The sequence below is a fragment of the Watersipora subatra genome, chromosome 5 (genome assembly GCF_963576615.1).
Source record: "Watersipora subatra chromosome 5, tzWatSuba1.1, whole genome shotgun sequence".
NCBI classification, from domain to species: Eukaryota; Metazoa; Bryozoa; class Gymnolaemata; order Cheilostomatida; family Watersiporidae; genus Watersipora; species Watersipora subatra.
Window position 1 is genome coordinate 49,031,479 of NC_088712.1, and position 25,178 is coordinate 49,056,656.

General features: G+C 37.2%; 1 protein-coding gene and 1 long non-coding RNA gene across 3 annotated transcripts in view; one reads left to right on the top strand and one right to left on the bottom strand.

Moving 5' to 3' along the window:
* Window positions 1-2,671: 2,671 nt before the first annotated feature.
* LOC137396877 (uncharacterized) lies at window positions 2,672-5,129 on the bottom strand. The gene is made up of 3 exons (XR_010978642.1): window positions 4,988-5,129; window positions 3,530-3,649; window positions 2,672-2,896 (listed from the first exon to the last, which is right to left on the bottom strand). It is a non-coding gene; the product is annotated as an uncharacterized lncRNA (long non-coding RNA).
* A 437-nt stretch (window positions 5,130-5,566) lies between these two features.
* The window catches only part of LOC137396593 (uncharacterized), a 34,170-nt gene continuing 14,558 nt past the window's right edge, over window positions 5,567-25,178 (top strand). The window contains exons 1-4 of one of the 2 annotated variants that reach the window (XM_068082908.1): window positions 5,567-5,764; window positions 16,935-17,005; window positions 19,436-19,491; window positions 24,583-24,972. In XM_068082908.1, the coding sequence (XP_067939009.1) occupies window positions 5,753-5,764; window positions 16,935-17,005; window positions 19,436-19,491; window positions 24,583-24,972 (529 nt within the window). In that variant the 5' untranslated portion in view covers window positions 5,567-5,752. The remainder of the gene's footprint in view (window positions 5,765-16,934; window positions 17,006-19,435; window positions 19,492-24,582; window positions 24,973-25,178) is intronic. The other variant, XM_068082907.1, reaches the window with a different exon arrangement.

Genomic DNA, 25,178 nt, shown 5'->3' on the forward strand with positions numbered 1-25,178 from the left:
TGTCCTAGGACAGTATGATTCTGATACGCAATTGGATCTAGTCATAATGAACTTTGCCAAGTCCTAAGACGTTGTTTCCAATAACAACTTAATTTAAAAACTGAACAACTATCACATACATCTTCAAGTCTTAGCTTCTAGAAAGCATACAGCATGCAAACAGGTAATAGAGCAACATCTGACCTGCTGCATCTAATAGATTCAAGTGTGCCATGCACGCATCCAAGCATCAAGGGTTAATGCTTGGATTGCTTTTTAACATGTTAATAATATGCAAAGTTGTCATAGATTTTCCAGTTTTGAACTTTTCACTGATGGCTCTATGATCTATAATACCATTAAAGGTCCTTCAGAGAGTAAAATCGTCAGAATAGTTTAAACCAACTAATTGTGTGAATAAAAGACTGGCAGGTGAGATTAATGCTAGCAAATTTGACTCGATGAGCATCGGTAGATCCAGTCTTTTTGTAAAGTTTCTGAGGGGCACAGGCTTAGTAAACCACTCATTTAAATACTTTGCTTCGACAATCAGCATTACCTTGATTTTAAAGACACATTCAAGGGAAATTGCTATGCAATATACTAAATTTCTTAAAATGTTAGTACGCCTGCTCCAAAAGACTTGTTTTCACAATAAAGGAGTCACATACTTTACCATCGGCAGATTGTTGTATTATGGAATTTGTTAGGCTCAGGCTATATTGGCGTCTGAGCTTAAAGCAGTACAGGTGGTCTTAGCAATTACGGTGAGTGAATAAAGCTAGTGGGCAAAGCTAGTAGATTTGTTGGTATATGGCAATATGGGGAGTATAAAAAAGTGGAACAAAAGACAGACTCTCTTCTTTGCATCAGTTCATGTAAGTCTATTTATTTATACAACACATATATATGTTAAAAATTTCGTCTTAAGCATAGAGCTAACCAAAAAGCTATTGATAAGCCAGAGTCAATTGGCAGAAAAGTCTGTCGTTGGTCTCGTGAATTTCTCCAGATACTCGAGAGAGACACAGGAGATGGTTACTAAAAGCTGGTTAGCATTTCTTGAGCATGGAAACTTCCCAAACACGAGGTTTTACCATAAAATAGTTGCATAGTAGGTCGTTAGACCATTAGAGTCTCTGCATTCTCATGACTCTTCATCGTATAATACTGCCTATGGCGCAACAGTCGACTTAGTAAATACTAGCATGTAAAATAATTTATATTACATTAGTGTACATGCATCATTCGTTGTGTAAAACATTTCGTGATTACTAATATTTTTCTTGGATCTGTTACTAGAGTAGCTCTTGATATTCAACCATTAATGGTCATTAAAAGACATATAAAATACTATAGATTACTATAAATGATAACAATTGTACTTCTTATTGAGATAGCGGTACAAGAGGAGTAAGATTAAACAAAAAGAAATGCTGGTAAAGGCAATCCATAGTTCTAACGGTTTACCCTAAGGCGGGTGCCAGAGATTACGCCTACAAGTGATTTTGCCTACAGGAGATTACGCCTACAAGTGATTTTGCCTACAGGAGATTACGTCTACAAGTGATTTTGCCTACAGGAGATTACGTCTACAAGCTGATAGACTATGCCTACGATCTAGAATATTGAACCTACTTTAATTCTGTGAATTGTGATGCAGAAAATTACGAATGGCACGATGAATGCATGTTATGAACGTGTGTTGATGTATTTTATTACGTAAATTATTTTTTATATCGAATCCTATTATCATCCATATATCAAATCCTTGCAAATATATAAATTTAATTCGAGTTGATTATTGGGAACCATGGTGATTTAACAGTCGTTTATTTGCAACACACCGTGTTATTGAAGTTAAAACCACATTTTTATTGAATTATTAAGCAAAAAACAAGCGTATGTATTTTTGAAGTTGTTACTCTTATACATACAGACACATGTCAATAACTGAGTATTTCTATGTTATCAGCAGCCCATCACTAAAAGTGATCAATGGTTGTTGGTCAATATATCATTTCATAACTTTGGAGTTGTTTTTTATCTCCTATTGCATACCATTATGTTTCACTTTTACATGGAGCCTCCCTCACAGCCGGTTGAGATCACCCTTGGGTACATATGCATATATACAGAGTAAATTACAAATACAAGTTATATGATTTACAATAGTGTCATCCATCATAAATGAGCAAAAGAAGGCTCTCATAAAAATTTGATTTTTCTGCATATAACCTGTTATTTCACTTTGATAAAAAAGAAATTATTTACTAAACAATATTGTTTTAGCAAGAAAAAATATGACATATAAAGGAGCCAACTCTAAATTAACAAAAATACCACAAAACAATTAAGCACGTTTGATAAAATTATGCTAAAGTGGCCATAGCTTCAACCACATTGTAATGCTGTAATAAATAACTTTGAAATGAAGTAAAAACCCATTTCTCAATCTCCTTGCATGGCTACTATAACTGCTCCTTCTCTTTAGCTTTGCTATATAATAAGCATACATTAAAAGACTATTTCGAAGTGAATATCATTTAGACTTATACAAAATTACTCACTTTTGTATAATTTGGAGGAATTGGGCTACTTTTGTACACACAACAGTTCATATGTTAAGTACACATTCTTGCAGTATTTTTACTTGCTGAAGTTTTCCTATTTCATCAATTGAATCAATAGATAGATTATAAGTTTAGGATTTATTCTGCAAAAAAATACAAACATCCAGTTACAGATTTGTTTGCTCCATTTTCTCATTCATCACATATAAGCACCATCATGTCAGTGATACATCTTAAAATGGTAGTATCTGTACTTGTACTAGTATTTGTTCAATAACGTATGTATCGTCATATCACCCTATCTTCTGACTGTCATCATTCTTTCTCAATCGACTTTCAATGTTCTACAAAGTAGAGTAGAAGGTTATGAAAAAGCAGTATGTTTTTTGAGAATATTAGAAAGTATGATAATGCAATTTACTTTCTCTACCTCGATACATCAGAAACCCAACAGTGAGCGGATAAGAAAATTTGCACAGAGAACAAATGCAAGATTTTGCAAGATTTTTGCAAGATACAGAACAAATCAACTTAAGCTAGGTTATAGGTATAATATTCTAAAATGTTCAAACAGTAATATAATGATTAAACTTTTGCTTCATTTTTGTGAGCCAAAAGCCCTGCTAATCATTGTATGAGCTAGTTTAGCCTGTTTAGACTAGCTTTAAGAAAGGAGTCGTGTGCTCAACAGCAAAACTCTAACAGACAACTCCCAAACCGCTTGTTGAGAGAGTCTAGAGCTATTTTTGTGCCTGCTACATATTGCATAAAATGATGCTTGGTAGGCTAAGAGACGAGGTATTAAGGGACTCCATGTGAGTGCCAAAAAAGTGGCCGAAGATGAACTGACAACTTAGCTGATAACACAAAGCCTCAACAGCTACACAAGACAAAGCTCCCATGCTGCAACAAGATTTATGCTCCCTTGAATCTTGAGCCAAAATTTGGCACATGATTTTAATCCACAAAAGTATTACCATCTCTCTATTGGCAAGTCGTCTTTGCCGATGGATACAAATAACTTTCTCATCTTATATGATCACCATCTTCAAAGTGTGACTTCTAATCCTTGTTTTGTGGTAGAGTTGCAGAATGATCTAAAATTTAATCAACATATTTTTAAAATTGAATCCGAGGAAGAGCAATTAATCGGCATGCTTACAATGGTTCTGAAAGATGCAGATCAAAAGACAAGAAAGATAGCTGATACTTCACGAGTTAGACCTGGTCCTGAGTATGGCTGCATGGTTTGGGACCTTTACCTTACAAAGGATATTACTTTACTAAAGTGAACTCAAAACGCTGCACTGAGATTTTTGTATAGACAAAAAAGCAGAGTTAGTTTTCTTCAACTATGAGAAATTAATTATTTTGAAACCTTGAAAGACAGATGAGTTAAACTTTGTCATAATGTTTTTAGTAAAATTCTGGGTGGTGATATTGACTTATTGATCAGGACCAATATCAATATACCAATATTGACATTGGTCCCATTCGCTACTTGGGACTTGTAATTTAGATGTTGCGTACAAAGCTACATACATGGAAAATGGTAGCGTACAGCCTGCTACATGGTATTGGCGTTTCATAATTTACAGTTTTAGACTAATTGTACTGCTCAGAGGATGAAATTTTTAATGTAATGTTACTTATCACAAATAGCCATCCCAAGACAAACAGTTTTAACTCATGATTCAACCTTTCGATCAATCAACCTTGCTTGCAACACAAAATAATAAAACCACTACATAATTATATGTAATATATATTATGAATATGGTGTAATATACCAAAGATATAATATTACTACTACTCTGTATATATTAGCAATGCATAAGACATTGCTAAAACAATGTTTTACAAAGCAAGCTAAAACAAAGCAATGCGTAAAACATTAAAAGTGACCAGAAGAATGGAACAATTTAGTTATAAAACAACCATTTATTTTTTTGTTATTTATTCGCAAATAATCATATAATTTTGTCTCATTCATTTACCCACACTCGTTTGACTATTAAATTACTATAAGCAGACAGACCAACGCCCAATATATCAAATTATTAATACTAGTTCACCGTTAGTTGCAGACTATTAATTAATTACAAACTATCAATAAATAATAATTCGTAGTACAACGAATGGTACTACCACCCTAAGGTAGTGATGATTTTATCAGACTCAAAGCATCTACCAAAGCTTTGAGATTTTAAGCACACATCTTAGCGTTCTTGTGGCTCCGAACACCAGTAGTAATAGTAGCAGTGGTAGTAATCGTTAAGAAAGCCAAGAAAGGAAAGGAGATATTAAATTGTTTTTATTTTACACTTCCACAATTTTCGTTCTGATTGATAGATGACTTTAATCAATAGTAAGTTTTTTCAATCAATGTTAAGTGAAAACACTATTATTGCATTACTTTTTACCATTTTTCTTACATTTTTTCTTCAACAATCAATGGTATGCACCATCTCCATAACTGTAGACGTAATCTCCAGGAAGTGTAGACGTAACCTCCAGGAAGTGTAGACGTAACCTCCAGGAAGTGTAGGCGAAACCTCTTGTAGCCGAATCCTCTTGTAGGCGTAATCTCTGTAACCCCCCTAAGGCTATATATGCGAACCGAAGCAATGTGTAGATCTGCAAAAAATGCATTACGATACACATTGCTTCGGTTCGTCCAGCCATTGCTGATTGGATGAAATACATAATCTTGCATGATGATTGGATCACCGACATTACGGGCAGCTGTATCGCGTGCTTTTATTCGTGTTTATCAAGCTAACCTTCACCGATTTTCGCTAGCTACTAGTAAAACCGCGTAGCGAGTAAACGAAATGCAACATTTATAGCGCGTCTATTTAGCAAATTGCCTCTGCACGCTTTAGTAACTCCGCCCACGTTGTAGATGAGTAATTACATACATGTAGCATCAATCAGCATACGAGGAAATGCTCTATTATAGAGTATGTACATGTAGTTCCTAGTGAGCGATCATTCTTTTCGCAGCTGTTGGAGTTTACTAGGGCTTTAATTCTCTGGGTTTCGCACAGAGGAAATATTATCTATCCGATCATCATTGGAATATTCTTACCATTGAGAGCAATTGCTGATGAAGCTTATTCCCAGTTCGAGAATGTTATTCTCATTTGCAGCTCACCATAGTAAGGTATAGATCAAGGGTGCCCAAATACTTTTGGTGGATGGCCAAACAGGTAACCAGGCGTTATCAGGAGGGTCAGGGATGAATATAATTGTATATACGTACATGTATGTGTATTTTAAGTAATGTGTGTTACATGTTGTAGCTGTATGTTCTGAATAGCCTCTATCTTTCGTGGATCCGGTTTTAGACCTTTGGAAGTCAGGATATGACCTATATATGGAAGATCTGAGTGAGGAAATTTGCATTTGTCTTTGTTTAGCTTAAGGCCAGACATCCTAGCCTTTTCAAGTAACTTCCTGAGATTTCTGTTATGATCCTGCCGATCTTTTCCGAATACTGGTATGTCGTCTGCAACCACAGCTATTCTTTCCAATTCCTCTAATGCATTTGCTAGCCTTCTTTGGAACTCTTCAGGGGCCGAAGAAATTCCGAATGGCATTCTAACATACTTGTAGCGTGATTCTGGAGTCCAAAAAGTGGTGAGATCTGTTGACTCTTCTGCTAACTTGACTTGCTGAAAACCATTCTTTGCATCACAGAGAGAAAAACATGTTGCAGCATTCAGCTGTGGGAGTATGTCTCCTAAAGTTGGCATTTCAACATGATTGCGTAGAATTGCTCGGTTTAGATTCTGGGGGTCAATACATATCCTAATGTCTCCGTTTGGTTTCTTGATAGGAATCATATGGCTAATCCAAGCTGTTGGCTTGTCAACTTCCTCAATAATTCCTTGTTTCTCAAGTGACCTGATCTCCTTCTCTACCTCTGCTTTCATTGTCAATGGCACCTTTCGTGGGCGAACCTGCACTGGCCTTATTGACGACTCCAACTCAATGCGATATTCTCCTGGCAGCTCACCCAAACCACCGAATACGTCATCATACTCAAGCAGCATACCTTGAATATCTGTATCGGACAAAAAGTTTACTGTCTCAGACAAATGTAAGAGCTCCATTTCCAAGCATGCATCACCTGATAGTAAACTATGTTGGCGACTTTCCACCACAAGAAAACGTAACTTTATCTTTTTACCCCCTTGGTCCTTCACTTTCAGGTAGCACCATTCATGTGGTGTGCAAGATGTTTGATCATACATGTTGAGTGTAGTATCAGTCTTTTGTAGCTTAGGACTTTCTAGTGCACAGTAATCATTGACTGTGAGAATGTTACAGGTCGCACCTGTATCAAGTTGAAACTCAATTTGTCAGGTGACAGCAGGAGATGATAATGTCAGTGTTGACAACAGTTTCCTATCTTTCATCGTGATGGATATACTGTTGCTATATTCTTCGTCTGTAGAATAATTCAGCAGTTCCGCTTGATGTACCAATTCCTTTTTCTTAGTTCCATCCTGAAAGTTCTGACTGCGAACCGTACAACACCGTGCATAATGATTCATCATCGAACATTTGTGGCACTTCTGACCATAGGCTGGACATAAACGAGGGGGTGTACTCCACTATACCTATTACAATTGGCTTCAGAAGCAGAGGGTTTTGGCTAGCTTTTCCTGGGCTTTGGCTGGCTTTTCCTAGGCTTTGGCTCATTTATTTTATACAAGCTCAATGCATTAACATCTTCCGCCACCATACCCTCTATTGCTTTAAGATCTCTTGCTGCCGCTTCAATTGACCGACACAATCCTAGAGCTTCTTCCAGTTTGATGTTTGGTGTTTCAAACATTCTACGCTTCATTTTGTCACTTTCTACCCCAAGTATCAAAGCTTGCAGAACCATGCGATCATACATAGCGCCAAAGTCACAGTCTCGAGTAATCTTATGTAGCTCTGTAATGAACTCGTCTATAGTTCTGCTGCCCTGTTTGGTTGTCAAAAGCTGATGAGTCATTGCAACTGTGTTAACCCTGGGAGCACAAAACTCTGCGAATTTCTTACATACTTGCCTATAGACCATTTTACTGGCCTCACTAGACCATGAAAAAGAATCATATATGTTTAAACCTTTAGGACCAATGGTTCAGAGAAGCAGTGCTACCTTTACAGCATCAGCACAGTCACTCTTCTCTGTTGCAACCAGAAATAAATCAAAGTTTCTCTTGAACCTCTTCCATTGTTCTGGCAAATCACCACCTTCCTTCAGTGGTTCGGGGCATAAAAACCTTTCCATTCTGACAGTGTTAAAATTTCCACAAGAAAACTACCAATATGACTAGTAAAACTATTATGACAACTCCTGTTTTAAAATTTGTTAACATAATATTCTTACTGCCAGCGTCAAATACCACTATTGTAGTAGTTAAAAATGTCGACTTACTCAATAATAAAATACAATACACAATCTAGTTAATACTGAAACCCAATAACACATTACACAACACTGTACCAAACACAATTTGTGTGGGAATGGGCTTTAGGTTGCTTGCCGAGTGACTCCCCAACGTCAACTTAGTAAATCAATTTATTCTAAGCACAACCCAATTTTGTTAACATAAAATCAAATAAAGTAACTCGGGGCACCATAAAACGTGTTTGGGTTAATGGCTGCTTACTATCTAAAGGCTGGCAAACAGGATTTCGAACATTACCCTTCGGACAGTATTTTGGAGGCCATGTTTTGTCACCAAGCAGGAAACCAAAAGCCCCGCCTGCGTGACTCTTATATTTGTATTTGGTGGGGTCAAAAGCTAAACAATAGCACGTGCGTAGCGCTGGTAAAAACAATACCATGAAGTCTGTGACTACGCACGTGAATATGCAGCTACAACATGTAACAGTGTGTAAGTAAACATATATACACTAGAAATTCCCCTGTCATACAGCCCACGACCAAAGTGATAATGGAAAAAGAAAGAGTACTGCCGGTTGAGAAATGCAGTATTAGCAGTCAAATGGCACTGCAGTGCAATTGGAGAACTGCAATGGTAGCTGTAACGTACTGGGTGTTAATATGTACAACAAACAGCAATAATGAAAGGAAAAGATTATATGTTTATATCTCTTCCCTGCAATAGAACAAATGCAATATTAGAAGTAAAATGGCAAGCTGCTGTGTAATATATACAGGCTGGAGAGGGGGGCTGTATATTATTGGTCATAGCAACCAATATCAAGAAGTTGTGATATTTATCTAGATTTCTGTATTTATATCTAAAAAATTACGCTGAATTTAAAAATCTAAACAGATTTTAGTTGGTTGTCATAGAAATAGATACATCTATAAGAAAATGTAGGCCTATTACTTAATTTTGCAGATATTAAAAACGGCTTTGCAGTACCGCGATATTGGGCACAGCCGCAGCATCATCAACAAAATCTTTAGAAAAATAATAACAGTAACATATTGCACACCATCGGTCACTATATACTTTGATCTTGTAAATTCGAATGATTATTCTTATAACTAAATCTTATAATAATCGTATAAAACAGAGCTGCTCTCAAATCATGGTGATTTGAATATTTGAAGCAAATCATTTTGTACTGATTTGTCACAAATGATGATTTGATTTGATTCGAAAAGTTAATTATTCTATTTTATACTATAAAATAGAATAATTATTCTTACAATTAAATATTGTAATAATCTTATAAGAATCGTTAGAAAAATATCATCGTCATTTCCTTCACTTTCACTGCTTTGGACATCAGTTGGAATACCAAAGTACTCATTATAAGTGTCCAAAATATCAGAGTTCGGTAGAATCGGCAAAAAAGAAACGATTACTTTTTAGTACTTCTACGTTAATTACAGAAACCTTAAGCAGTTGGACAATGCCATAGACTGGTGAAATGTGCACGTTTTTCTCGTAAAATGCACATGATTTAATGGTTCTACTCTGTTGCACGGCCTTATCGGTGTTTCGTTGGCCGGTCTTAATTTTGATTTAAAAAGGCTTGTCAAGTTTTTATGGCAATTTTAGGCCAAGTTAATCTGTCTATTTATGTATAATCCGATCAGATGGGTTAGTTTTAGAATATTGTGTCAACCTTTCAAAGACTTGGTAACATATTTAAATATGTTTATATGTGTTTTGTATCATTATTATACTTATTATAACGACTACACAAAAATGGTTAAATTTTTTGATTGGATTTCGGTACAAGGGTTTGGTAACGGCCGTTGACTGATAATTTTTTGGGAGTTGTGTGCGCATATGCATTTATCATAAAGCTCCCAAACAATTGCTTCGCTCATGTTTAGTCGTGGGATGAACATAAACATGGAAGTAACAAGGTGTAACATAATAATATATGTAGGTTTATTCTCAACAAAATCTACTGTGCAGAAGAAGTATTTGTAAAATGCAACATTAATGAGACATATGGAAGCGAGCTTGCTTTGCAGCTGTTGTTGTAAAGCAAGCTCGCTTACAGCAGCTATTGCTGTAAGCGAGCTTGCTTACAGCAATAGCTGCTAGTTACTAAAAGCTTGGTTACAGCAGCTATTGCTGTAACCAGCTTTTAGTAACCATATCCTGTGTCTCTCTCTCGAGTATCTTGAGAAATTCATGAGACCAATGACAGACTTTTCTGTCAATTGCCTCTGGCCTATCAATAGCTTTTTGATTAGCTCTATGCTTAGGACGAAATTTTTAACAAAAATATGTGTTGTATAAATAAATACAACACATATTGCAGCTATTGCTGTAAAGCAATGCTTATCTTTAGTTACTGCTACGGTTAAGAGCTGTTGAGTGTTTCTCTGTCAGTACAATGCGATACCTACTTTTGATAAATGTCAGCTTTGAAAACATTGATTCACACAAGTAGGTTGTAGCAAAGAAAGTAAGTGCACTGCCATATTGCGTAGCATAGGATACTTCTCCTGCACAGCAGGTTGCGTTCAGAACCCTACAATAGTTTGTCCAGCAAATTGAGCTTTAGCCAGTATATCTGCCTTTAAATCACACAGCTCTAATTCTGTCACATGGGTCTGAACATGAGGAAAGTTATCAACTGGGGCTTTCCAACGCTGATGTGCCTGAAATGGCCATGCAACCAACTCAATAATGCCATTTATACTGTCAAAGGCAGCAAAGCGACACTCAATCTCTGAAGAAACATCAATGAAAAAAGCGTGTGCTGCTGTAAGGTCAACAACATCATCACGACCATTCACAATTTCCCTGATGATTGGAAAGTCATGCATATCACTGTTTATGTCCTCGTAAAAGCAGTGGAGTTTGTCTTTAAAAGATGTTACTGCCTGCCAGAGTTCTACCACATTACGATCTTTGCCCTGCAACTTCAAATTTAGCTCATTCGGATGAGCCAAAATGTCTGTCAGAAAAGCCATGTCTCTCAATGAATGCTCCGATCTGACGATTTCTAAAAATCGTTCTGCTGTATCTCCTTTAATCTCACTAAGAAACTGCTCAATGTGCTGTCTTACAGACCATACTTTTGCAAAGCTCCACCCTTACTCAGCCATCTGCACAAGTACATTAAAGAACATTGTATATTAAAAATAATTGACAATATTCACAACTTTGCAGTGCTTTTTTACCTCATCATAATGTAATGAAAATAAGTATGTCAAATATAATTTGAAGATAGCAATATGGTACTAACCTGACATTGTCGTGTACTAACAATTCATCATTTAACAATACTGGAATCAGACTACTGTAAAAATTTTCTAAGCTGGCGGTGTCGTAGAGATGATTTTGATATGAGAAAGTTGATTAGTTTCATTATGTCCAGCATAAGACTTCCACATTCATCTTGCAGTTGTGCACAGATAATGCTTTCGTGTATTATACAATAAAATGCAATCATCTGAGGATTGTTATTATTTAGGCGATTAACAGAACCAGAATATATACCCTCCATAGCTGGGGAGCCGTCTGTTGCTACAGATATTATCTTATGCATTGACACTTTATGGGAGTCCATGTAAGCCTTGAATGCCAGATATATTTTCTTCCATCATACGTCCTGTCAGTCAAATAACTGCTGCAAGGTCCTCCCTAAACTTGTATTTGAGATAATACCGAACAAACACACTCAGCTGAACAACATCATTTATGTCAGTACTCTCATCTACTGCAACTGAAAATGATTCACACCTGTTCAAGTTATATATGACACCTTCAGTCACATGATTGGCAATAGATTCTATCCGTGTTGTACACGTGTTTCTAGATAGGGACTGAACAGCTAGCTGAATATTTTGCTTGTCAGGGTAGAGCGTTTGAACGGCTGAAACCATGCATTCTTTGAACAGTTCACTGTGGCTGTATGAAGCAATTGCCTTGGAAATTTTAATCTTAAACCTCATACCCAGCAGTAGCTGTAGCTGCATTCATCATAGCCATTTATCCATTAACCTGCCTTGTTAGTCTATTAAGCTGTTCCTGCCTCCTAGCTGTACCTAAAGGACATCTTCCGTCATAGTCAGGATGGTTTTGAGTGTAAGGTCTTTTGACATTTGCTACCTTGTTTACAGCAGCTGAATTATTGCATATCAAACATATAGGTTTCCCTATATGTTTGATATGCAAATGGTTGCGGTTTTCTCTGTCTACTAATTTCTGAGCAATGATTGCTTATGAATTATTTTTTCAAGTCATTAGTCGTAGCAATGATGTAAACCTCCACAGGATAGGCGACCGCTATCATATGGGCAGGGTTTGATGATCGAGCTCTGTTCGGATTGTGCTAGCCTGGGTTTTGGAGCTAACACAGTTCTCGTGGGGCGGTCGCCTTGCCTTGTTAGTTTTTGAGTCTAGATTTCCTATCGCTTATATGCGTCGATCGCGGATAATACCTGATTTCCATTTAGTAGGATAAAACAACAAAACCTGTAATCAGCAAATACCTAATTCTCTCTTTCCCTCTTCAATTTTAGCGATATACTAGGATCCATGGAAAATAAAACATTTCAATATACCCATTTGTACCAATTTTGATATTGGTAGAGGCCGTAGTATATGCTTAAAATTAAATATAATTTACCCGACGTCACTCGAACAACATACTTTTTTTTTTAATTATTGATGAATATTTTGCCACCCCTAAAATAAAATGGCAAAGTTTTTTATCATTGTCACATTGTTTGATCTGGCCAATAAGATGGGACAGCAGGCAAAGCTGTGCAGTGTAGTTTTCATACTCAAAATCTAAAACCAAATTTGGGCTATGTCACAATGGCGACTATTAATATCACAAATGCTTGTGAATGGCAACTGACTGATCATAGCGGTAACAATAATGGGCAACTATATTTATTTGACAACATAATGAAACCAGCGGATCGGTAAAATAACCACTATTTTCCTAATATTTTATATTATGAACAATTATATTTATAGCTCACAGGAAAGCCAAGGGACTAACAGGTCTCGCTATATAAACAAGTGTTAAACAGATGCTTGGCAGAAGCCTCAGTGGGAGAGCAAGTGAGCTGATCGTGTGTATTGCCGGGCTTTTACTGACAAGCAATCTGCGCTATGGAGATTGGACTTGAGTCCATCGGGTAGCAGTGAGGCTGCTGATTTGGTTTGCCTACGGGTTGGCAGTAGGGACTGCCATGAGATTAGTTACAGCATTCTGCTGTGGTCGTGTATCGCCTTGGTGGTGAAGGCTGGTGGCAAAGAGGAAGTTGGTGTGTCATCGTAGCGGCTTGGTGCTGCGCAGCAATATTCTTGTTGTATTGCTGACAAGCTATTTCAGCCCTTGTCAGGGCTCTGGAAGCTGAGTTGCCAACTTAGTTGGCATCTGTACCTGAGGGTATCGCGTCAGGAAGCGGGGGCACTGTCCTCCCTCGAGAGCCAGGTGGGCCCGAAGCAAGCACTGCTGCACAGATGCTGGTTCTTCAGGAGCAGGTACACATGCACCTGCTTCGATGCGGTTAGATGTTTGTGTTTTGGCTAGCATTCTCAATCGGGCTCGTGGGCCATTTTGGATTGGCTGAGCTGGCAGTTGTTTCGGTTTACCGGCGATGGGTCAGATGAGGTTTCTGCGTGGATTGTTGACTATGAGCGATTCTGTGCTCTAGAAAGAGTCGTGCTGGTGGAACTCCTCCCATATAGACTGCAAGGTGGGGCTGCCCGGCTATATAGCCGTATGATGGTGGGGGAGGCCGCCAGCTGGGAGGTTGTGAAAGCTGCACTGGTAGCGGAGTATGCCATGCCTTGACAGGAAGCATGGCGACAATTTTTCAAGTGCAAGTTTTGCGCTGGCGATACAGTTGATGTTTATTTGGATCGTTTTTAGCGATTCGAGAAAAGACTGGAGGTGACCTCGGATAATCTTGGCTTTTTGACTCAAGTTTACTAGGGGCTTCCATCTTCCGTTTATGAGTGGGCTATGGCGCACAAACACGCATACATGACAGATTTTGGGTCAGTGCTGGCCCGTGTGCGAGATTGTTTAGTTTCGTGGAGGGCTGCAGAAGCTCGCTCACATAGGGACTCGACAAGAGGTCTCGCTGCTGCTTCCAAGCAGCAGGGAAGCAGTTTTGGCTGTTTTCGGTGTGGTGGTAATCACCGTGTAAAAGCCTGTCAACAGAACAGACTTGGGCGTAAGAGTGCCGCAGGAAAGAAGTCAACAAAGGGTTCTTAAAAAATGGGTTGATCCAGGTGTGGCAGCACTGAGCACTTTTTTGCTAGCTGTCGTAGACATCAACCGCATGATGACTGGTTGGCGGGTCTACCAGTGGTGGGTTGAGTTTCCAAGAGGAGAGCACAGACAGGGGCGGTGCGTCTTTTTCAATGGAAACGGAGTAGCACGAATTGGTACTTGTGTGTGATCAGACAGTTTAATACTGTCTGGAGCAACTGGTAGGGCTATGTGCAGTAGTCACATGCCAGTTTTTCGGGCCGTTTTCAACTATCGTTGTTTCATGTGTCTTGTAGACACAGGAAGCAAGCGGACACTGGTGATTCCACGAGTGGTGGTAGGGCTTTCTATCAGGCCAGCCTTTGTTATTGGCTGATGTCAAAGTTTCTCGCAAGAGAGGTGATGTGGAGTCATCATTGGTTTGCATAGACACTGCTTTCTTGTTACTGCGCCAGTAATTAGTGCGTTGAGAAATCTTGTGGTCGACTGCCTTCTCGGCTGTGATGTCATTGATCATATGGGTGTTGTCACTGTTAGGTGAGGTTTAGATTCGAAATACACTGTCTTGTGGGGAAAACCTCAACGGGAAGGATGCTGCGTGGTTTCTCGAAGAAAACCCACTGTTAGTGCAGCCAGCAAGGCTGTGGATGACTTTGGGCTTCAACCTGCGGCAGTACGAGCTTTTTGCGGGTTGAGGGCCCAGATTTTGTCGCCGAGTTTGCCAAAGGTCGCTGGACTGTTAGTTGGGCAATGGTCTGGGGAGCTTCTTAACGGGCTCTAGACCAAGATCTCTGGGTATAAATGTATTCAGACACCTCAGGTGCGAAAGCGTCATTGCGCCAAACTAGAGAGCTGGATCTCGAAAGGGTGGCTGAAGCGGTGGAACGGGCCTATAGAAGGCATCATTCCACTGCTGGCAGTGGTTCAGCCCACGAAAGACAAAGTTCGCCCAGTCATGGTTTATCGTGAGCTGAATGCGTTTTTCGAGTGTCATACTGGTGATGACGTGGTGGTGGTGTGCGCTGATAAGATTAGGATTTGGCAGCAGCTGCGGGGCGAGCTGAAGGTGGTAGATCTCAAGTCCGCATAGCCTACCTGCTGATCCACATTTCCAAGGACCTGTGGAATTATCAGGTTGTAAGGTGCAGGGGCGTGCACTAAGCCTTTACTTGACTGGATTTTTGAGCTGTCATGTGCACCAAGAATCTTGACCTCAATCCATAAAAATGTTCTATAATTGAACGAATGTGTTCATTATGATACTGATCACTAAATTGATGTCATAGTCATTCAGGAGTCCGTAATGAGTGCTCAGGAGTTGAGAGACCACTTTGCTAGGTATGGGCTCAAAGGTATTAGATAAAGGAGCCTGAGGCCTTAGATGGAGGCCGGTTGCTGGATGCTGCTTTGCAAAGGGATTCCGGCGGGCATCTGCAAATGTTGAGGGAACTGCTCTTTTGGAGTACAATTCTGACCCATCAGTGCTCACGAAGAGGGAGCTGTTTTTGATATGTGGCCGACTGTGTGTCTGGCCTCTGTGTCAGACACCGGTCTGACTCATCGTGTTAATAATGCATGACCCAGAAGTGTTCTAATCTGGTTAATTTGATCGGTACACAACTACAAGGACACAATTTCTCAATTTTCATCGACCCGTGTTGATGCTTCGGGGAATGTCTACTGAATGATCATCATTCACCTTTTATGAAGATATTACGTTTGATTCAAGTATGATTGTTTTCATTGAACTTGTCGCGAAATGTGACAACATTGACATTGACCTTTCATAAAATGTGAACTGACAGCATTTAAAAATTACAGTTAGTAATAACTATGCTCTTTGATCTTCCTGCTACGGAGCTGGCATATGTATAGTAAATGACAAATTTAGCAATTAAAAATTAAAATCATCAATCACATGCATACAGAATTTACAAAAGCATCACAAAGCATTTACACTTTACAATTTACACAGAAGCATACAAAAGACTTTCAGTGCTGTCTTGCATCAAGTTTGTCATAGAAGCAAAGTTTCTGCACAGGCATGATAATGATTAACACAATTCTACATTTACTTGCATTTACACAATACCTGCAACTGATTGATATGTAAGATAGAAAGGTTGATACATGTTATAACTTCATAATAACCAACTTTTCATCTTATTCTTCTTTTTTTATTCTTTTAACTAATTAAAAATATTCTCATATTCATATATCTTTCCTCTAGATACCATGGCTGGTGACTCTGTCTTCTAACATTGTCAGGCTGTTGTTGGAATGGCATTCATGTATTTCAACATAACTGAAGACATAAAGCCAATAGTGACAGTGAAATAGAATGAACTATATAATAGTGACAATCATACTATACCTATACCATTTGTAAATTATCTGTTATGTGCAATGAAGCAGTCGTGATAAACAATTTGTTACAGAAAATCAATAGTAGTGATTTTTATTTAGACATACCAGTGAAGGCAGATCTAAAACTTATTTTGACTCAATCATGATATAATATTTATTTTTGTTTCGGAAGTTGTCAAACTAGTTTATCAAACGGAAGTTTATCAAACTAGTGTAATTATGACATTACAAGTGGAAAAAGTGTATATATATGTTTATTCTTTCAAACATGAAGTTTCATTCTTTCCGTTGTCAGGCATGCAATTATCTCTGTTTTTTGTCCTTTGCAAGGATTTTAAGATCGTTAAACCGAAGTCCATCATCTTGAGATTTATGGAAACACTTAAGATGCGCCATCTTGGGTGAGTTTATAGTGTTTAGTCAATTGGTTTTAGCATTATACTAAGCAGTGACTTGTGATATGTTAGTGAAAATGGCTATACCCAATTTTACTCTGTGTAACAACCTTACATCATTTAATACCTACAATATGTTGATATCGATGTTAGGATTTTTGTTGATAGCTGATGATATCAGCAGATGTTATAACACTGATATCAGTTCATTAGATGTCTATGAGAAAAAAAGGTGGTAAATGAAGGTGTATAAAAAACATATATTTATACAAATTTCACATAGTTTAAGTTAGACTAGCTTCTATTTTAACTTCTGCCTACATTGATCTTCCATAGGTATTTAATGCAAAGTCAATATGCCAGTAGAATGATAGTGTTTTGTTAAAAACTTTCTTAGTGTAATTTTTTGTATACAATTCAAGTTTCACATTTGATTTTCTACGTGTTTTTGTACTAAGCAATTATTTCAATGCCATATGCAGTCAATTGATGTATTAATCATCAAGTTTTTAGCTGTGGAACGGATCAAAAGAAACACAATAAATATAAGTGTGTAAATTACCGTATAACCTTTAAATAAACACCATGGCATAAACACATCTATTTTTCAACCCTTCATCTATAGTGTCGATGAATTGGAGGCGACGTTCAAATAGAGGCTGGCGTTGTATTTTTCAAATGGCTCATCAGAATTTGGCGAAAATAAATTTAACCGTCGTACGAGCGAAGCGAATGTTGCCTATACGCGTTTTGCTCTTTTTTTTCGGTGGAGCGATATTAAACCTTTTGAAGAGAATAAATCTGCTAACTTACATCCAACTTGTCAAAGATCTCTTAATAAATATGCATTGAAAAACCTAGAAATATTCCTACCAGTTGATATCTATTGCTTGCGATTGACGCGCATTGATATTATAGCCGGTGTCTTTCTTTGCAATTTTTTGCATTTTCAGTTTTTAATCCATTCTAAAGTTGAAGACATTTTTATTTTATATTCATTTTTACCAATGTTGCATAAAAACTCATTGCATTTATTGATATGTTTGCTACAGTTTGCAGTCACAACTAGCTTTTTATGTGCAATAGAAGGACAGTTACGAGCGTCGATCAATTGTAAGATCAGATTATCGCAATGATGCTAACAAATAGTATGCTATAAATTTGCGAGTTTGTAAGTTATATAAGAATAATCTAACAAATGCTACAAATATACATTCATGAACAAGTGAGATAAATGAACCATACTTATATTACATGGAGAAACAAAGATTAACGTTTTTAAAACAAATGTTCCCATCGTTTGTTCAGATAGTTGCGTTCTGAATGTTGCTTTTGATGGAACAAACATCTTCTAGTTGTCCAATACCTTCCACAAGGTCTTCCAACCTCATTTCTTTTTATGCGCTGCTGAACTAGTCAATACTAGCATCCAAACATTTTTTTCGGCAGAGCAAAACGTTTACGTGCCGCATTTAGCCCAAATGCAAAGTGTAGAAGTTTTGCTCGCTAAATGTAACCTTTGGTCCAAACTTATCAACCGTTTTTCATATACATGTACATCAAAGCATTAATACCGCATTAAGCAATGAACTACTATTAGCCTGAGACAGATATTAAGTGTTTCTATGGTGTTGCTTTTAAAGTTCATATACCATCATAAATTTAAACCATTTTTATTGCAAACAATTTTTATATATGTACATCGAAGTGTCGAGACCACGGTAAACAAGGAACTTACTATTAGCCTGAGACCGTTATTGATTATTTCTATGGTGTTGCTTTTAAAGTTTAAATGAAAAAAGTGAAAAGCTTTAGAGTTGGACAACGAGAGAATTCATTGTTATTAATCAAGACGATTCATTATTAGTGCGCAAGTTTTGACATACAGAACAAATGTCAGCACAAGTTAGGTGTGGTGGTGTTGGGCTTTCAGATATTTCATATTATCCTATAGGTCTACATATGCCTATATTAACTATTGGTAATGCAGCTATAAAAGTGTGTAGTAGTCAGCGCTTGACCATCTCATTTCTATAGAGAAACGTCAAATGAGGCAAATATCAGCTTAGTTTCACTGTATAACAGAAGTTGAAGCTATGGGTATGCCATAGAATTCACAGAAATGGCCTTTTATATGATGTTTGTTGTTATATTCATTTTTGTATTACACTCTGTGCAACCATTAATCCTCTCAAAATAGCTTGCAAACCAAAGAGCACCACTTTTTATGTCATGCAGAAACCCAAATTTGGGCAGCGACTTGCTAAGCACTTGAAAGAAATTCTTCTGAGATGTTAAGTTTGGTGGATAAATTCAGCTGTTCACGTAACAACGCTCATTGTAACTTGAGTTGATAGAGCTGTAATTTCTTTTGATGTCGTGTTGTTCATTCTATTGATAGTTTTCTATAATCTGACTTGCCTTGTTTTGTTTCAGAGTCTTATTCATACTCTGTTCACTAGCAGCTCTCACCGTACCATCTATTTTTACTGGTAAGTTGAACTAAGTCTAAGTGTGATACTCCAGCAATAATAAGTATAATAATGATATAGTATTTGGTCTGCTGTCTTTAGTCTAAATATGCAACAGTTTATTGAATGAGAGGGTCAAGGTCAGCTTTTCTGAATGTAGCTAGTTGTTACGGTCTATCGCGGGTGTGAACAGAGCTCTATTCTGAATGAATTTGATGTAGTCTTTCTAGATTGTATTCATGTGTATAATGTGTGTCACGCGTGCACACACACACACATTGTACACACATGTTTACATGAATAGCCTACATGTAGGAGTGTGTGTATAAAAATGTTACTCTTCAGCAGAAGCATCCATCCAAATGTTGAACACAATTATACTGGTACCTTTCGATACTGGTAGAAACGTAGAAATCACATCAGTTTTTTATGGTGGCTGATTGTGGCCATTTAGAAATCTTGTAATCTCGACCTGAGATGTTCATAATCTCGGGTCGAGAATTTACCGAGGAGAGGTGAGGCTTCATCCAGAAGTGCAAAGGTTTAGTTGACACTAAGCGACAAGGTTTTAAGCCACGGCAAATGTTTAGTTGGTGAGAAGTTGAGTCAGTAATCTTTTTGTTATGTTTAACAAAATAAAACATGCATTTTTTAAGGCAAATCTTTAATTAAAAATATGAGATGTTTTCTGTTGCCTTCCTTTTCACAATCAATGCCTCACGAGATGGTAACATAAATAGTTAAAGTGAAATGAAATAGAATCTTTTCAAGCTCTCAGAATGGTAACAAAGTGGACAACTGTTTTAATGTGCATTTTATTTGTTCAAATCATAATCATAACGAGTCAATATTTTGTGTAATACTGTGTTACAAATGTGCAATCATATTACAACGTATGTAGGATATTTATCATATATAAACGAATACAGAAGAATTAATGGTGTATTTTTGAGAAGTTTTTTGTCTGTTTCGTGAGCATGTTACCATTTCTTCTTAACACGAAAAAACTACGATAAACGGCTATGTAAATACGTTATGTTATTTTGAGGAAAGATCTCATATTTTTAATTAGAGATTTGTTTTAAAAAATGCATGTTTTATTTTGTTAAAGGTTGACTTGCAACAAAATTCACATTACAGTTATTTGATTTGAAAAGATTCACCATGTCTTACTCTGTTGTGTTGTAGGTGCAAAATATGTGGAAAGGTGATTACAAGCTCTTAAAAGCTAAAAAACGAACAGAAAATCGCAGCCACATGAGACCGCCGTAGTTTGGGTTCCCTTTCCAAAACGGCTCAAATGTGATGTAGTTGTGAAAGATGGTTTCTGTTTACACTTTCATGCAACCATATTCGTCGAAATATTTTCACAAATATACTTCACGCATTCAATAAAACTATGTCTATTGTTCTTACGCGTCTGTTTTATCGTCATCGTAATGCTGTCACTTTTAGCAGTGATATCTTATAACTTACCGTAAAAATTTGTTTTAATTTTTTAGCCCTTAGCTCGAAGGAGTACATGTCATTGTCTGATAATCAAGGCGAGCCTGTTGGTCACCTGTGTTAATCGAAAAGTGCTGCAAAAATTGTTTGCGAAGTATTGGGTCACATGATCAGATTACAACATGCCGATTAGGCCAGGCCGAAACAAAACTGTAAAGTAGCGAGCATCTATATTTGGTACGGAGTCTTCGATGAAACCCGAAGTGTTTGTCATAAACTAGTACTACGATAAGTTTTATATCGAGCGTTATATTGGCCTTTCAATTCACGTGAGAACATACGTGACAAGACGATAACCAAATTTCGTGGCTACGTCATCGAAATAAAGAGATTCCAATCTACGGCGGCTTTTCGTTTTTGAGCTTTTAAGAGCTTGTAATCACATTTCCACATATTTGGCACTTACAACACAACAGAATAAAACATGGTGAATCTTTTGATACCAAATAAATCAGTAATGTGAATTTTGTTGCAAGTCAACCTTTAAACAAAACAAAAAGATCACTGACTCAATTTCTCACCAACTAAACATTTGCAGTGGTTTAAAACCTTATCGCTTGGTGCTGACTAAACCTTTGCACTTCTGGATTAAGCCCTACCCCTCATCGGTAAATTCTCTACCCGAGATTATGAACATCTCGGGTCGAGATTATGAGATTTCTAAATGGCTGCCATCAGCCACTATAGTTTTTAGCGTTTAAAGTTTTTAGCGATTGCCCATAGGAAGAACCAGAAATGGCTGGCATTTAACAGCACGTTAGAAATTAAAGTAGCGGAATTGATAGTGAAAAATTTTAAAAATATGTAATGATTATGAGGCTTTTAAATCTTTTTAATTTGGAAAACAAATGCGAAAAGTAATACTAATTAATAATAAAAAGTACATGCATGTACTTATTTCGAACGTTTCAATCGTGATAAGGATAGATAAAATACATGTAGTTATGATTGATAAGGAGGCTTAAAGCAGTGGTTAAACACGCCTTTCTGTAGACTTGCAAGTGCCAATTCAGTGTTAAGTAGATTTTTCATTGCTAGATGTTAATTGCTATGACTGGAAAAATGACTACAGACACTGAGTTTTACATACATACTGGCTGTGCCTCCCGACATTGCCCGGGTATTAAAAATCAGCTTATAAACAATGAGAAGTGATGAGATTTGCCTACTACAGTGGAACCTCGGTTTTCGAACGACTCGCAGTTTGAACAAATCGGAGTCTGAACAAAAAATTCAAGAAATTCTTGCTTCGTAGTTCGAACAAAAATCGGAGTTCGAACGCCGGTACGACGCATGAGTGCGTACGTGAGGGGGATGCTGAGCGGCGTACGGGTGTAGATTGCTCTCTCTGTGACCAACTGTTGTCGTTTCGCTCAACTGCAACATTTTGTCGAACTCCACCACGCCGATAAAGTTGCAGCCACCAGAGTCATCAATGACTTTAACGACACTATCATGAACCACTTCCGAAAAGTGCTAAAAAGAAGGCAGAAGCAAGTGTCATTGGATAGATATTTTAAGAGAAAAGAACATTCTGTAGCCGAGTAAAAAATCCTATTCATAATTCTTTTTTTTTATCCTTCTTTTTAATTTTTACACGTTCATGTTAGCGTAATCTTTCGTATGAAAGATTACGACAACGCGAATGTACGATTAGCCTGGGTTACATTTATGTTTATGTTATTTGTGTCTTTGTCATTTTGCTTAACATTTTCTGAGATATACATTGCTTTTTATGTGTTGGTCAGCATTTTAATGTGCGATTTCATGCATAAAATAATGTATAAAATACTTAAAAGGTAAACATTCAGGGTGTTGGAACGGATTAAAACTTATATATATTAATTCTAATGAGAAAACCTGTTTCGGATCTCAAACAACTCGGTTATCGACCAACCTTCTGGAACGGATTGTGTTCGAGAACCGAGTTTCCACTGTACTTGCTGGCAGGCAACTCTCCAGCAAGTGGAAGGCCATTGCCAAGTGGCCTGGCACATTGCCAATGGAAAATTCCACTAAGCTAGTTAGTAAGTTTGTAATGCCGGTAGGCAATGACATTGCGTCAGCATTGTTGCCCAGCTACGCTATGCTAATAATAGCTGTAGTTGGAGGGACAGACATACTTTGAGAAATATATATATATATTTCTCAAAGTATGTCTATCCCTCCAACTACAGCTATTATTATATAATAGCTGCTATATATATATAGCACCGACACTGCTATATATATATATATATCTATATATATATATATATAGAAGTCTAGCTGTGCCACCCGGCATTGCCCGGGTATTACAAATCAGCTTATAAACAATGTAAGGTAATGAGAGTTGCCTTCCACATGCTATTAGCCTGGCACATTGCCAATGGATAGTTTGAGTAAGCTTACTAATAAGAGCTACTAGCTTCTCGTGACGTTATACTATCACCCTGCATAGTAACAAAAAGCCGGTGCGTATTTGCTCCCATATACCGACATATATCGCATTAGAATCTATCAAGCTTGTGCGGCTGAATTAGTAAGGCAGTCAGACTGGCGAAGCAGAGGGTCCGAGATCAAATCTTTGAGGTCATCTGATTGCCAGGTTGTTTCAAGATTAAAATCAATAAAACCTGATCGCAGTTAAAACATTCAGATCACGTGAAAGTGTAATTATGATGTCTATAATTGCAAAGAGACCGACAGAATAGATGCGACTAATGTTTTAACTTGAACGCAATAGCTTATATAAACTATCGCAACGATAACAACTAGTGACATAATTTTGGACATATTCTTCCTTCTGAGCATTTGAACCGCGATCAAGTTTTATCGATTTTAATCTTGAAACATCCTGGCAGTCAGATCACCTCAAACATCAAAAACAATCACAAATAATAGAAAAATACTAATACTTGCTGATAAAACCTCTAAATATTTTGTAAAAGTTCATCTTTAAGCTGTGCTTTATACCGCACTTATCAAGTTTTGTAATATTAGTAGAAGTGGTAATAAATGGAAGACCATGCTTAGCATAGAACGGTGCGCATAGCTTGTGCGGTGCGGATTCTTTATTCCAAGATTGCTATAGCTGGAACTACCCACATATCCACAAACTTTGAAAAAAAATATATAGATAAACAGATAAATAGAGCAAATATATAAATAAAGCAAGTTATATAACTGAAAATTAAAAAGAGGTTTATCTTTGAAGAGCAATTTTTTAAAATGCAATGTTATAAATAGGAATGAAAATGAGTGTTACAGAATTGGGGCATCATGAATGTTGTCTCTTGCGTCGAGCTATGCACAATGACTTATAAATTCCATCACTGTATGGACAATGTTGTATACATCCTGATAATACATGAACTAGTATTGGTATCTTGTTGAATTGCGCAGAGCAAAAATAAATTTTTTAGCTCTTTTTGATACATAAAGTTATTGTAGTATTTATTTATTTATTCTTGTGCTGAATTAACTAGAATTACTAGCATCTTAGTATACAGTTACTTTATGTACTGTAGGTTGATTATACAACTCAGGACGAAAGGTTATTGTACACATGAACTTACCTTGTTGAGTTGTTTCATATAATGCCTTGTGGTTCTTTTATGATTGTAGGAAATGAAATTGAATTGTCTGTAGATTCCACAGGCTATCCTTCATTCTATAGAGATGAGTCGATAACTCTAACATGTACTGCTAGTGGTGATGCAGATGTTATTGCTGTTCACCTCGTTGCTGGTGCCTATACAACAGATAATAAGTCTAGTTGTGCCTTTGATGGTTTTGCTAATGCATGGACAGCTAATAATGGTCTGATAGCAGGAGTTCCAGGATTTTCTAGAATAGATCAAGCTTACTGTGAAGCTGCAGCTGCTGCTCCTCCATTCACCTTCTCCATAACAGGAATCGTATCAGATGACTTGCTTGGTGTTGACTTTAGATGTTTCGCTGACTTCCTATTAATTATTGAGAGCTCTGCATCATTTTCCATCCCAACTATCAATGGTAAGTTGATGGTACTGATATGCCTTGATATTTTTTTCACTAATGCATGTTTTTGAATATGTCATAAGAGCAAGTTGCTTCTTGTCTTGCTTTCTTTGTCCAGACTGTTGCATGTTAAATAAGGTGTAATATGTTGTAAGTCATTTAAATAGTTCCACAGCTAAAAAACATTACAGAATATTCCTTAATAAATATTATAGGGTTAA